The sequence below is a fragment of the Anolis sagrei genome, chromosome 5 (genome assembly GCF_037176765.1).
Source record: "Anolis sagrei isolate rAnoSag1 chromosome 5, rAnoSag1.mat, whole genome shotgun sequence".
Taxonomy (NCBI): Eukaryota; Metazoa; Chordata; class Lepidosauria; order Squamata; family Dactyloidae; genus Anolis; species Anolis sagrei.
Genome location: NC_090025.1, coordinates 109,659,731 through 109,674,449, shown reverse-complemented (window position 1 = coordinate 109,674,449; position 14,719 = coordinate 109,659,731). Strand labels below are relative to the sequence as shown.

General features: G+C 43.3%; 1 protein-coding gene across 1 annotated transcript; it reads right to left on the bottom strand.

Moving 5' to 3' along the window:
- Nucleotides 1-312: 312 nt before the first annotated feature.
- Nucleotides 313-3,313, bottom strand: LOC137097123 (uncharacterized). Its single transcript, XM_067468487.1, has 4 exons — nt 3,204-3,313; nt 1,262-2,523; nt 866-1,135; nt 313-773 (listed from the first exon to the last, which is right to left on the bottom strand). Exons 1-4 carry the CDS (start codon nt 3,311-3,313, stop codon nt 313-315), a joined length of 2,103 nt encoding a protein of 700 aa, XP_067324588.1.
- Nucleotides 3,314-14,719: the final 11,406 nt, after the last annotated feature.

Here is a 14,719-nt window from a genome sequence, read left to right as displayed (position 1 = left end):
TGAGAGTCCGGGAGAGGGGAAATTGCCCCCTTTCGAAGCAAGGTCTCGACCTCCTTCAGAATGGCTGAGGATGGTTCGGTATCGACAATTTGGCCCGTTGGTGGGAGCTCCTCGAACTCCAATGCATAACCTTCTTCGACAATCTTTAAAACCCATGCATCTGAGGTGATATTTTCCCATGCAGGGAGAAAGTTCGTCAGGCGGTCCCCGAACGGTGTCGAGCCGGATGGAAGGAAGAGGGTGGGTACCATCGGGAGGGACATGGGAACAACATCGGTAACGAAAGAGCACACGGTATCGTCCATTAGGGCGTCAAATGCGGCGCCTGGCTTGGTTGCCTCCAGAGGCCTGGCGGGATCGGGAGCGTTGTTGCTGATGCTGCCTTCTCTGCTGTTGTGGTTGCTGAGGGTGGGTTTGCTGGGAGGCGTGCAGAGGGCGGGTAGGCTGCCGGTACTGTATGGTGCGGTACGGGACCGTGTGTCGGCGTTTGTACTGGAACCATCTGGTCCTCTGCGCCTGGTTCTGATTTTCGAACCCACACTTCGAGGCCAAGGTCTTGTAGTCGTGATTCGACTTCAGTTTGTCGTCCGTACCCGCGTTGAAGAGTCCCAGGGCATCGAACGGGAGGTCCTCTGCCTCGCGGATGTAGAAAGGCCAGAGGACCTGAGCCATGCATGTCTCCTGATTGCCACGGCGTGAGCAATCATCTTGCCCGCGGTGTCTCCCGTGTGTTTGGCCATCTGCATCTGGTGATGGGCCAAAGAGTTCGCCTCCTGGGACAGGGTGGAAAGGGCAGAGCGGTCTTCCTCAGACATTCTTTGGAAGAGTGGTGCTGCCTTCTCCCAAAGAATCTGCTGGTATGCGCCCATACAAGCGCCGTAATTCGCCATGCGGGCCAGCAGGAGGGCACCGTAGTATAGCTTCCTGCCCACTGCATCAAATCTCTTCCCCTCACGGTCGGACGGCGCCGACGATTGCCTTCCGAACCCCTGAGCCGCCTTCACAACCACCGAGTTAGGGTTGGGATGGTGTTTCAGCCACTCCAAGCCCTCATCGTCCGTTCTATACCAAGACTCGATCTTCTTGGAGGTTGGAGGGATGGAGGAAGGGGTCTTCCAGGAGCCCTGGATCACTTCTAGGAGGTAGGGAAGGAAGGGCAGAAGAGGAGCAGGAGGGGATTCCGCTTGCACCCTTTTAAACACCGGGTCCTGTACTGCCTTGGAAGTCTGCTTGACCTCTAGGCCCAGAGCTTCAGCCATACGAGCCATTTGATCTGCAAAGGCTCGGACATTGTCAGTAGGAGATGGAGGGTCAGCCTCATAGGCGTCGTGAGTAGGTGATCTCTCGATCCCGAGAGACAACACAGACCCCGAGTGTACCGATCTCGGCAACTCGCCATCCTCTTCTTCGTCATCAGCTGCCACTGACTGAGGGGGAGGGGATGAGGAGACATCTCTACTCAGGAGCTGCAGCGGGGCCACCGGAGGGGCTTTCGAGGTTGAAGCCTGATTGGCACGGGCCAAGGCCAGTCTCATAGTCTGCCTGCCCCTTTCCGGAGTCTCCAGCACTGGAGAAGTCTCCTGTCTCACCGTCACAGTTGTCAAGGTCGCGACCGACGGGAAAAGCTCCTGTCTGGCTGTCACGTGTCGAGTTGGTGCCTCGATCACCGTGTCCACCGAAATCACCGGGGACTCGGGTTGCTCCGACGGCAGCTCTGGCAAGGACTGCGGCTCTTGAGCAGGTTGAGGGGCCGGTTGGGGTTCGACCGGCTGCAAAGGCGACGACCTCGCCGACGAGGTGGCCGAGGAGGCGGTGGTTTGCTTTCGGGAAGAAGAAGAAGACGAGGATGGAGGTGGCATCGTTTTCTTCTTCTTTGCCGGTGGTTGAGATGTCTTCGACACCGACTTGCCCGGGGTGGGCGGAACTGAGGAAGAGGTAGAGGCACGCCGAGACTCCTCTTGGGACCGGCGGAAGGCAATACGAACCGCCGTGGAAGATGGCGGAGTCGCCGACGTCGACCTCGTGGACCTGATCGATCTCACCGACGCCACAGAACTGGTGGAAGAGTGCCGGATGCGTACGGTCTCGGTCGTGACCGTACAAGGAGCCTTCTGCTTCGTTGGCTTTGTAGCCTTGGAAGCTGTCGACACCGAGGCTTTGGAGGTTGTCGACATCGCTGCTCTCGGCCTCTTCTGTGCAGCCTTCTTCGCCCTTGTCTGGCGAGGCTCGGCCTCTGCCGATGGACTAACAGGTCTTGGCGTCGATGCTGCCTTCGACGTCGAAGCTGAGGTCGAGGGCCTAGATACCGCTGCCGACGTCGACGCCGATGTCGATGTCGAAGGAATCGGAGCCAAAGTCTGCTGATACAGAAGGTATCGAAGCCGGTGGACCCGATTTTTACGGGACTGTGCCGTCAACGATTGACAATGACGGCACGAAGAAGTAATGTGTGCCTCACCGAGACACAAAAGGCAAAGAGCGTGAGAGTCCGAGTCAGGGATCTTCCTCGGACAATTCGCGCATCTTTTGAAACGAGTTGTTGACATAATCCAGTCAAACAACTCGAAGAACAAACTCTGACGAGAAGCTATCCAAACTCTATCCAACTAGAAGTATCGAAGCGAGCCGTGCGGCGGAAAAAAAGGAATTGGATCTGTGTGCGCGGGGCGCCCTTTTATCCCCTGCCGGGGCTGGGCGGGATTACCGCCAAAACTTGAAAGTTTTAAAATGTAGAAGTTTCCGTTGGAGCCCGCGCAGGCGCAGTCTCTCCACAAGTGTGAATTCGCAGAGACCACGAAGAAAAATAGATATTTTACCAACAGTACATTTAAATGCCCATAGCCAATTCTGAACTTAGAGCTCATCCAGACTTCCACCTAAAACGACGAGCTCTTGCTTCTTTACATGGAACGTCCAAACAACACCCCATGTAAAAATGAATGTATTTGGCACAAAGCAGAAAAGCCCTGCTTTGTACCAAATTAATTTGATACTGGAAAGACCCGGGACTTCGTAAAAGTCCTGGGTTGAATCCAGTATGCCCGCTTTCTGGACTGGTCCTTCAGAAGTTCTGGGACTTCCAAGGAGGCAGTCTGCATAGCCCTCTTGTGTTTTCTGGGCTGAATCAGCCCGGAATACCTGAGAGGACTCAACCCCCCTCCCCAATTCCCTCCCCCAAGGGCTTTCAAAACAAAATAACTTACCCGGCCACCATGCCCCTTTCTCCAGAGCTCTCCGGGTGCGTAGAAATGACAAGCCAAGAGAAGGAGGAGGAAGAAAATTGCTCCTGGGCACCCTTCTCTTGGTGCATCATTTCTACATGCCAGGAGAGCTCCGGAGAAGCAACCAATCGATCTAGGTACTAACCAGGATAGTCACCTTCCTTACATGTTGTTGTAAATATGCAGCTTCACTGCTCTGCAGGCAGACTTTCTATTGGGGGGAACTCAGTCCTCCCACACTTCTATTTCCCAAACAAGGTTTTAAAAATTAATCTTTTAGGGAACTTCATAGTTTTGTGAAGTTTTTTTGGGAGGAGGGGGGTTAAAAATACAGAAGCACCCAGACCTCATTGCACTTGGTAATTCCTGGGACCATGGTGTGATCAAGGTCTAGTGATGGGTTTTGCCTGTCAAAAGTTGGGGACTGCTTTGTCATGGGAAGATGATCGACCTATAACAGGTTTTTTACAATTTTATGTGATAAGGACATGCTTCTGTGTAGGTTGCCATCTCTGTGTGATAAAGTCCATAGACAAAAGTGTAGGGATGGGCATAAGACATTCCACTACAGAACATAAAGAAATAGATAGCAGATCAGGTAAAGTTTAAAATAAACCGTGGAGCAGTAGGCCTTGGTAACAAATCCAAGCTCAGAAAAATTAATCCAAAAAAGAAACATTTTTGAGCTCTCTGCTTAATATGATGCTAATGAAGATAATATGGACACAAGCCTTAACAATTACATGGTCCCCAATTGACCTACTTTAAGTAGTGAAAGGGTTTTATCTTACCAGTAGAATTCATACTGTGTCAAGTTCAGTGAGAAAGACCCCTTCCTGAGATCTTTTTAAGAGCTTCTGCTAGTCAAAAGGCACAATGTTGACCAAAGAGAGCAATAATATGACCTCACATAAAGCAGCTTATTTTGGGTTTAAGAAACATCAAAGGTGTGTGTTTCTATTTTTACAATGACATATAAATGGAAGTCTGATATAATAATTTATTTTTCCCCAACTAATAATTTACTAACGTTGTATAATGTTATTTTTATAATTGACTATATAAACAGCATATCAGAGACATAAAATGTGGAGGAGCTCAAATAAGACCATAAAGAAGCAAACAATTCTGAGAACTGTGTATTTGAAGAAAATAATTTTCTCAAACTCTTATCAAGTCTGTTGTAAACAACAGAGTTATGACTACAGGCAGTCCCCAAATTACTCACAAGATGGGTTCTGTGGGTTTGTTCTTAAGTTGAATTTGTTGTAAAGTCAGATCAAGTACATTTTTAGTAAGGGTAACTTCAGCCTATATGTGTGTGTATATGTGTATGTGTGTGTATATGTGTATGTATATGTATATAGGCTTTGGATAGCATAGGGAAGGATGAACATCTCTATGGTGTTTGTTTTGCTGTCTGTGCCTCTGTTCAGAAGATTTTCTGCCCTTTGTAAGAATTGGATTTTGAAAAATTTTGTCTTGTTGTGGAAACAAGGATTGGTGACAAAGCTTCAGTGGAGATCCCTTTTCCCCACTTTCAAGAGTGAATCTCTCTCCCGAGAGGTAGATTTCTCTCACTTCCTGTAGTCCCACCCCCACCCCCATTCTTAACTATAAGTTGTTTGGGGACTACCTGTATTTTGAAGAAATTGTACTTTGAACATTTGGAGAAAGCATATTGATCTGTGTTGCTAAAGTAAGATATTACTATACAGTAGGTATCATGGTGGTTCACTAAAGCAAACAGAAGGGCCAAACGGAGATCATTGGAAAGATTGTCTAGTGACCTGCATTTATTTACCATTCTGCACAGAAAAGGTATGCGTTTTTGTGTAAAGCAAGGGCCCATTTGCAGTGAGAGTTGTGCCATCTAGTGTTCAGATTTATTTCTTCTGCAGCATTGACCTTGAGCAGTACATCAGCAATTTTGAATGTGGGGCTGGGAAGTGAAAGACCATGATGAAGATGTTGATGATGGGCTGCTGGAGCAACAGGTTATACCTGATATTGATTGACCAACAACTTTAAGGTCACTAAGACCTGCACAACAAACCCCCAGTGCAGTTCTCAGTCAATTTTTCATTAAAAAAGTGACAAATGAATGAATAAATTTGATTAATGTGTATATGGAATATGTCCAGAGGAGGGCAACTAAAATATTCAAGGGTCTGGAGAACAAGCCCTATGAGGAGCGACTTAAAGAGCTGGGCATGTTCAGCCTGAAGAAGAGAAGAGCGAGAGGAGACATGATAGCCATGTATAAATATGTGAGAGGAAGTCATAGGGAGGAGGGAACAAGCTTGTTTTCTGCTTCCCTGGAGACTAGGACGCAGAACAATGGCCTCAAACTACAAGAAAGGAGATTCCATCTGAACATTAAGAAGAACTTCCTGACTGTGAGAGCTGTTCAGCAGTGGAACTCTCTGTCCCCGACTGATGGAAGCTCCTTCTTTGGAAGAGTTTAAACAGAGGCTGGATGGCCATCTGTCGAGGGTGCTTTGAATGCAATTTTCCTGCTTCTTGGCAGGGGGTTGGACTGGATGGCCCATGAGGTCTCTTCCAACTCTATGATTCTATGATTCTATATGAACCTTTTAAAAAAGAATAAAGCATCAAAGGGAGAAGTAAGCAGTAGTGATCCCTGCAATAGGCAGGCAGTGATTCGTTTTTCCTTACAATTTCCATCAGAACATTCTTAATGTCTTTGAGTGGATCATTCTCCATTGGTGATGCATCCTTGCACTGCAATATTATGCAAAATTGGGCTTTTTTTAAAGCAAGCATTAAATAGCCAGATTTGATTTCAACTGCTACTTTTTCTTTTTGCCTGAGTTTTTCAGGTTTCCTGAATCTTACCAAGATTCCCAAATCAACTGGTAATAATAACTACTGATTTCATTATATTCTTCTTTATTTTCCAGCACTGGGACTCAACGTGGCTTTGACAAAAATAAACAAATCCAGTTACAAGCAACTAGAAAGACATAAGTAAGAAACTATAAAAACAAATTGACTGAAAAAGACAAAAGCTAAAAGTCAGCAATGCGATTGTTGAGACTTCAGTCCCTGAACTATGCTAACTTTGAAGCACAGTGATATCGGAAACAAGGACTACACATCTTGGATGTCAAGAATGAGTGATCATGTGCATGAGTTTGAGATTTAAGATTAGAGTTGGAAGGAATTAAAGAAAGAAGGGAACACGGGGAAGTGGTGTCAAGAGGAAAGAGGAATTGTGCCATTTAAATAATGCAAACCTGAATGGAATGTTAAAGACAACTAAACTGAAAGAGTTCAAAACTAGAATACAGTAATAAATATAATTTATTTTCACAGTAAAAGTGGCTTTTGATATAAAATAAGAATTGTTATCTTCCCTAAAAGTACACTCAGGTAGGTTAATTGTCTACAGATATAAAGATATCCCCATCATTTGAAACATCAGAAGTTACACTGGAAAATAATCAGGACATTGCTAAAATAAACTATTTAATAATAGCCTTATTCTCCACAGCTTTATGTTGATATAAGAATCATGAAGCCTTCCAGTTGTTGTTGGAGTGCAAGTCCCAGCCTTCATTGGGTCATGAAGAGGCTGATGGAAAGCAGGGGTCATCTGAGAAGCATCTGGCTTTGTCCTGATAGCCAGATACAGGATGGTGAATGCATCTACCTGGACTAGAGATCCTTCAGAAGTCCTAAAGTGTAATTTCATCATAAGTCATCTGACTAAAGGGATGCAACAAGTGTTTCTCAGATGTCTCCTACTCTCCTTCTGTCAATAGGCACAGTAATATCAGCAATGGGAGGCATGAAAAAATATTTGTTTTTAGGGAGGGTTGGTCATTGCACAGGGAAGGTGGACTCAACAAAGTGAGTCACACAGACAGAAATTAGACTTACATATTTACAACCCACTACTAGGTTCCAGCCACAATCTGGATGGCTGCATAATTCCCAATTTAATGGAAGAATAGGAGCAAATTAAACAGAACAGTGGCATTTCCAGATGTTGAAATGCTATACTGCTGTCATGATAGAGATTTTTGAGTTTAAGCAGAGAGACTGGGGAATCTAGGGACTGTAAAATAACAAAAAGAGTGCATCCATGAGAAACGCTCAGCTCTCTCTCTTTGCCACACTTTTACTCTCTAAATCAGGTCTCTCCAACTAGGATTATGAACCCAATCCAGATCATGTCCAAAACTAGAACAGCCGCAGATAAATTTGCAAAGGTCTGAGCATTACAGAGCAGATGGCATCCATTTATACAACAGGGAATCGGCAATTCCTGGGAGAATTGCAGCAAGGAGTGGGGACCCTTTTGGCTAGCCTGGTGGGGGACAGGAGCTAGGTAAATGTTTGAGCTCTATCTGTGGCAGGTAATTGGGGGGGGGGAGTAGGAGTTTGTGGGATTCGGTAAAGGCGAGGTCTCTGTGAATGCATCTTTTTTCTTTAAGTCATGTGACATGTGGAGGTGAGGAGAAGGTTTGGGTGTTTTTAACTTTTACTTACAGGACCTCATTACATTGAGGTCCTGAAGCCAGGTGACAGTAGGGATTTGCCTGGCAACATGGTGAATCGGGCGGGCAGTGAGGAGAAACCATTGCCCTGTCCTCTGCATTGCCCACTGCGCTGGTTTCCCCATCGTATGGAGGAAAGTGTTGCTGCCCGACTTTCCCCCATTCTGAATAAGAACACAAGAAGCCCCCCATGTTCTCTTGGAAGTGTTCTAGTACACTGCCAGGATGCTTCCTCCATGGAGCCCCGCCAGATGCAATCTTATGTTGTACAATGGCATCCAGCGAGCTCAATCAAGGAAGCAAGCTGGAAGTGTCCTAGGATGTTTCCTTTTGTCTGTGTGATGAAGTGGTGAGTGTTGAAACTTGAGTTGGACTTCACTTAGTAACCCAGCCTTTGAATTATCCTTGGGGCTCAGGCATTTCACTCAGAGAAGGCTGGGGGGAATATCTGGAAGAGACCACCTGTGTCAGTTGCTCCTACACTAGGTTGCTCCCCATTTTGCATATCTCAGGAGTTTAATAGTTTCCCATATTCAACCAAATCTTATGTGTGGTCTTGTTATTCCCTGGTCAGCAAAAGCATATGGGGCCAATGTTTTTCTTCAGTTTTAAACCAATGGTTTTAAACCATGTATTTTAATGCTGAGATAAATGTTTTTAATGTTTATGTATGCATCTAATGAATTTATGTCCCGGCAGTGAATGTTTACCGTTTGTATGTTGTGCTCCGCCCTGAGTCCCCTTTGGGGTGAGAAGGACGGAATATGAATGTTTTAAATAAATAAATCTTTTTCCCTGAAATTTCCTTGAGCTTTTTCTGCATTTCTTATGCAAATGTGAAGTTGTAGTTAATGAGGAGAATACACAATGGGAGAAAGGTGTCTGAAATTCAACATTCCACAAATATAGGTCTAGCTTTAAGTAGGTTTGGTTTTATGGTATTATTCCCCCTACACTGTGTGATAAAATTAAAATAAGACTTTTAAAATTAAAATTAAAAATGCAGTGTGGGTTTTAAAAATCATCAAATAGATGTGATCAATTACTATACATTAACAGCTCACCGTGTGCTAACAGCTGCCACTGAAGCAATTTAAAATGACTTCCAGATGGAGGCTGTTGCATGCAAACTGGTCCTAAACCTTACTGTGATAATAAATTGGGTCTCAAAAGTAGATACAGATTTTACAGTCTAGGACCATTGAGGATGATCCCCCTGATTCAAATACAAGTGAAAGTGATTAACTAGGATTGGATTACTCCCAGATTTAATGTTCTTTGTGAATATATTTCATATGCAATGAACTATGGTTTCCATTAGGCCCGAGAATATTGTCTGTCTTTTAGGGCTATGCTCTAGACTTCTGTAGAGAACTTTATTGTATCTGCATAGGAAAGGAAATTCATTTTTGGACAGAATGCTTTTGTTTTGGTCTTCCTTATAAATAAAACAGACAAATGGCTGTGCTTTGGCAACAGAATGATCAGGCGTGGGGAGTGGATCTGAGGGTGACAGATGAGTTTTGTTGATGGAGCCTGGAATATTAGTCCCCCCAGACCCATGCATGTCAGAAGAAAACTGTCTCGTGGTTGCTTTTCCTATATGCTTTCTGTATTTCAAACATTCCTCTAGTATCACCAGGGTTAAAGTGGATGTCACCATAAACAAGGTACAACCAAAAAGAAGATATAATGCAGGACAAAAGGGCATATTGGAGAAATATTTTTGCTCTTATAAGTTACAGATTAACATGCAAATAAAAACCCATGGTACATCATAGTACATGATGTAAAGCAATGGTTTAAATATCCTAATCAATCCTGTGGTCTATCATGAGTTGTGCAACTATCAGAGGCCATGGGGCTACATTAGCATCATATTCCTTTAGCTGGACGTGCTGTCATCTGGTGGGAGATCAACAAAGATGCCCAACATGAAAGGTCCAAGAGTGCATCTCCACTCATCCCTCTGCTCTCCAACAATGTGGAAAAGATCATGGTATGGGGGCCAAAAGTAGGTTAGAGGAAGGGGTGGACATTGTGTGCACAATGACCATAAGAGGAGACTGGGATTTGGTAAAGCAGATTTACGACATGATCATTATGACACAAGAGGCCAGACTTAGTTTTTGTTTTTTGTAAAATTCTGTCTGCAATCCACAACTCAGCCTTTCCTAGCATAATGCCCTCTAGATACTTTGGATTAGTGTTACCATCACTTATGGCCATTGGCTGTGAAACCTGCAGATGCTATGATAGTTGGTCCAAAAGAACCTTCATGTTGTAGATTGCTGAAAAACAACCATCTTATTGGGTTGTTGTAGATTTTTCAGGCTGTATGGCCATGTTCTAAAAGCATTCTCTCTTGACGTTTCACCTGCATCTATGGCAGGCATCTTCGGAGGTTATGGGATTCTCTGAGGATGCCTGTTATAGATGCAGGTGAAACGTCAAGAGAGATTGCTTATAGAACATAACCATACAGCCTGAAAAACCTACAACAATCCAGTGATTCTGGCCATGAAAGCCTTCAACAATACAATCATCTTATTCTTTCCAAAACGACCTTTTGGAAAAACAGCCATCTTATTCTTTCCAAAATTACCTTTTCATTTATGGTGGTTGTTAAGTGCCTGCAAGTTATATCCCTCGTCACAAGAATGGAGTCAGCACAACATGGCAGCGAGCCCCTGGGTTGGAAATGAAGTGTCCTACAATGTTTCCATTCCTGTTGGGGGCAGGACTTCAACAGAAAGTTCAGCAATGTTGTGTGATGGGCAGCATGCCCATCTGCCACTGGACTCTCCATTTAGCATCCCAGGACACTAAAAAAAAGGTAAATGTGATGGGTTCCATAATCCAGCATTCAAACCGCTACTCCACACTGATTCTCCTGACATTGAACATAAGCTTTATTTATCTTTGATTTTTCTTCTTCAGGAGTGAGTATGCAAGACTGTGCAGAGGGAAGTATGAGCTAAAGGCAGAGTTTTATTAATTTCACTCAGGTTCAGTACATTCAGTTTTGTTTATGACAATTATTTGTCAATGTTTCATTTCCTATTGTGAAGCTTCATGAAATTTCAGACACCTATTTCCCCATGTACAACTGTCATAAACATAAAATTAATTGAATTTGTGTATTTTATAAAAGGCATTAATAGTTTTTATATGAATTGTTGGTAATAACTGTGATTTATGCCTGTCAGCCTTTGACATCCTTTCATTCAGCAAAGTTAAAGAGAGACGTTTATTCATGCAAATGTCACAATTCTGACACACTCCATTCAAGTTATCATTGCAACATATTTATTGCTTCAAATTAAGAGTCTGGAAAATCAGAGTAAGTTAGGCATATGAATTACTTTTCTTCAAGTAGTGATTGTTAGCTAATAGGGGAAAACATCCATTCTTGTGGTTTAAAATTGTTACATAGCATTTTCTCTTATATCTTTAATTTTCCTCTTTGTTTATTCTTACTTATGACAATGGAATCATGTCCTACCTCTAGCATTAACACAAGTCACCCAAGCTAGCTTTATTTTGCAATATTCCAGCATTTTCCATCAATCAGGACTTGTTCAACACTTTTTGAAGCTTTAGGTAGAGCAGTAAATGGCATCTACTACAATTTACTCAAAGCAATGTGTGTAGTACCCCAAGTCATTCATGTAGACTTGGCACGTGTGGTAGAAGGACTTACAAGCATTTTTTCCCAACTGTGGTAACGAAGCAACTAAGTAAATTGCTCACAATTTGCTACCCCTTTATGACATCCCAAATCTATTATAAATGTTCTGCTGATGGGAGGTCCAACCTGGTCCTCAGCTAATCAATACATCTCCAATATACATTAGACAGAGGCTGAAGTAGGACATGGTACAAGAGATTAGTTGGGTATCTTTCAGGACAGATTTAATTAGATATTCTTGCAGTGGGATAGTATTAGATGGACCTTGCTATACTTTCCAATTCTAAGATTCTATGACTCTACACCTGCTGAGATGACATCAGCTCCTCATTGCACCATCAATATGTGCTTAGGCTTGAAGTTGATCACCTCTTAATCATGCCAAACTCAAAGACTGTTTCGGTTCTATAGTTTCGGTTCTACTGTTTCGGTTCTACTGATTTAGTTAGATATTCTTGCATAGCAGTGGGATAGTATTAGATGGACCTTGCTATACTTTCCAACTCTAAGATTCTATGACTCTACACCTGCTGAGATGACATCAGCTCCTCATTGCACCATCAATATGTGCTTATTATTATTGTTATTATTAACTTTATTTGTACCCCGCTAGCATCTCCCGAAGGACTCAATGCGGCTTACAAAGGCCAAGGCCTCAATACACAACATAACATAGTCAACATAACATAGTACAGGTTTATGGTGTCGGTGAGCCTACTGCAAGCTTAGGCTTGCAGTAGGCTCACTGACACCATAAACCTGGACTATGCTCAAACCCTATTGCCTGCATGAAAAGAGAAGCCATCACAACAACAACAACAACAACATTTTGTCTCATAAGAGGGAGGAGTTGAGTAGATGGCCTTTATTTACTATTTTTAATGTCTGTGAACTATAATAATCATTTACATATAAATTGCACCAAGTTTTGTTCATTGTTTAGGAAGGGTTAGTGCCAAATAACACGTAAAAAAATGAGAGATTCTAAAATGGCAAGGTATTCTTCAGATGCATCCACTGTTTTCAGTTATGGGCTCTGTTGAGAAGTATTGAGAGGTGCTTTCAATGCAATGTGAAAGATGTGAAGTGGAGATGTTTTGCTTTAAGCCTGCTGGAAAGAAAAAAGACAAGGTCATCACGAGTCAGAAGCTCAGAGACATGCTGTCTCTTGATCTAAGTACAGGAGATGTGAGAGAGTGAAACTGGGCTTTCTGCTATCAGTCACGGCATTCCCTTGGCCCCTTAAGTGTCTTTTACTGTGCTCACCACTGTCATCATTCTTACTAACACCTTCCTATCACTCTTACTCATCACTTCCAACTAATCATATGGAACCATTTGCACAAGTCCCTGGGCTCCCCACACATTAACCCCATATACAAATGCTTCCCTTTTCTATATAATTTGCTGGAGGTATCAGATGTGCTGCTGTGTTAAAGATTGCTGAGCAGGTGCTGGTTTGTGACAGAACTCATAAGCCTACAAGTCCTTATGGCCTGGCATGTTCCCAGAAATGCATCACCAAAAACATACTCATGTGCACAGGATAGTATAGCACATTGGCTTGTTGTTTTATGCTTAATTTTTATTTCCAGTATAGTGGCTATGTTTACATGCTGACCAGTCCATAACTCCAGATATGGGAATCATGTAAGCATCCAAATATTGTTTGATTGCAATTCCTATCAGTAAAGCCAAAGTTTAGAAATGCTGGGATCTACAATTCAACAATATCAGGAGAGTCACATCAATTGTCATTGGAGTACATGCCCCCCAATTGGGAAGTTTAGTTCACAACCCTGTGTTTCTTTATGAGCTTCCTGCAAATAACTTGCCCCTATTCTTATCTCATTAGAGTTTTTTTAACATGTTATCCTGTACATGTGGCCCACCCACTGTCACTGAGATTGTGTTTATTGTAATGTTATTTTGTTACTGTTTTCATTTTTTCTCATGTAATTTTGATGATGTTGCTTGTTGTTATGTTTTGGTTTTATTTTGCTGTAATATGTTGTCTGGGCTTGGCCCCTTGTAAGCCGCTCCGAGTCCCCTTTGGGGAGATGGTGGCACAGTAAAAATAAAGTTTATTATTATAAGTTTATTATAATTGCACCATTCCACTAAACCCAAATGCTTGCAGCTGCAAAAAAATATCACGTGCATCTTTATAATATAATAACAAATAACCATACTTTTAATAGGAGCACGATAATTTATAAACAGCTATGACTGAGAATTTAGAGATCTACAACATTCAAGGATCCAAATCCCTTAAAGTGAGAACCCTGCCAAGGGGATATATTAACTATTTGCCAGAAAGGCAAGCTGCTATCCTGATTACCAGTAATCTAGTCAAAAGGAAGCACTGAACCTTCCAATTCAACATTTATCAGTTGACTTTCTAAGAGCCCTTTCACACAGCCCCAAAACACAAGAGCTATCTCAGTTTTACCTAAGGATTTCCCAGTTTACACCAGATTAATTAGACACCTGGAAAGATCCAGACTTTAATGTAAGGTTCGGATCTTTCCAGGTATGGGCCCTGTGATTATTGACTCCTGAGACTGCTTCTGCAGTCCCAGAGGTCAATTCCCACAGCAATCCTGGTTCTTCAGGCTCCGGGAGCCTGAAGAAACAAGAAGGCACCCCCATTCTCCCCTTCCAGCCCCCCATTTCACCCAAAAAAAATTACCCAGGGGGTCTGGCTGCATGCTCAGGCCTTGCCATTGAAAGCTTCTAGTATGTCAAAATGATGTGTCAGGAAAGTTGGAGGGTGTTATTTGGACATAGCAGGAGTTTTTGACAAAGGGGCCTGAACCTGCAACCAGGCCCCTTAGATAATTTTGTTCATAATTTTGTTGGGGTCTGGATGGATGCCCTCCTGGGTCAACCTCTGATGGACCTGATAGGGCATGTAGCCACACACACACACACACACACACACACACACACCAGGGAAAACCGGTTGTTTGGGGGAGGTGTGGGTCTGAATCCCAGGAGGAACGGAGATTAACTATTCCAGTTCCTCTCAGGATTCTGCCTTGTCTGGAAGAGCCCTAAGACTAAGTTGTCAGGTGTTGACATTGCTTTTTCTTCTGAGTAATCAGCAACTTACAGGTTCTCATTTTATGCATCTGTAAATACACTGAATAAACAGCAGTTACAGATAGCCAGTTCAATGCAAAATGTTGATATTCTGGGGGGGGGGGGGGGGGGAACCATTTAATTATGTGCGTAGGGACTTATACCAGATAAACACAATGTAGGATCTCAGCCACCAT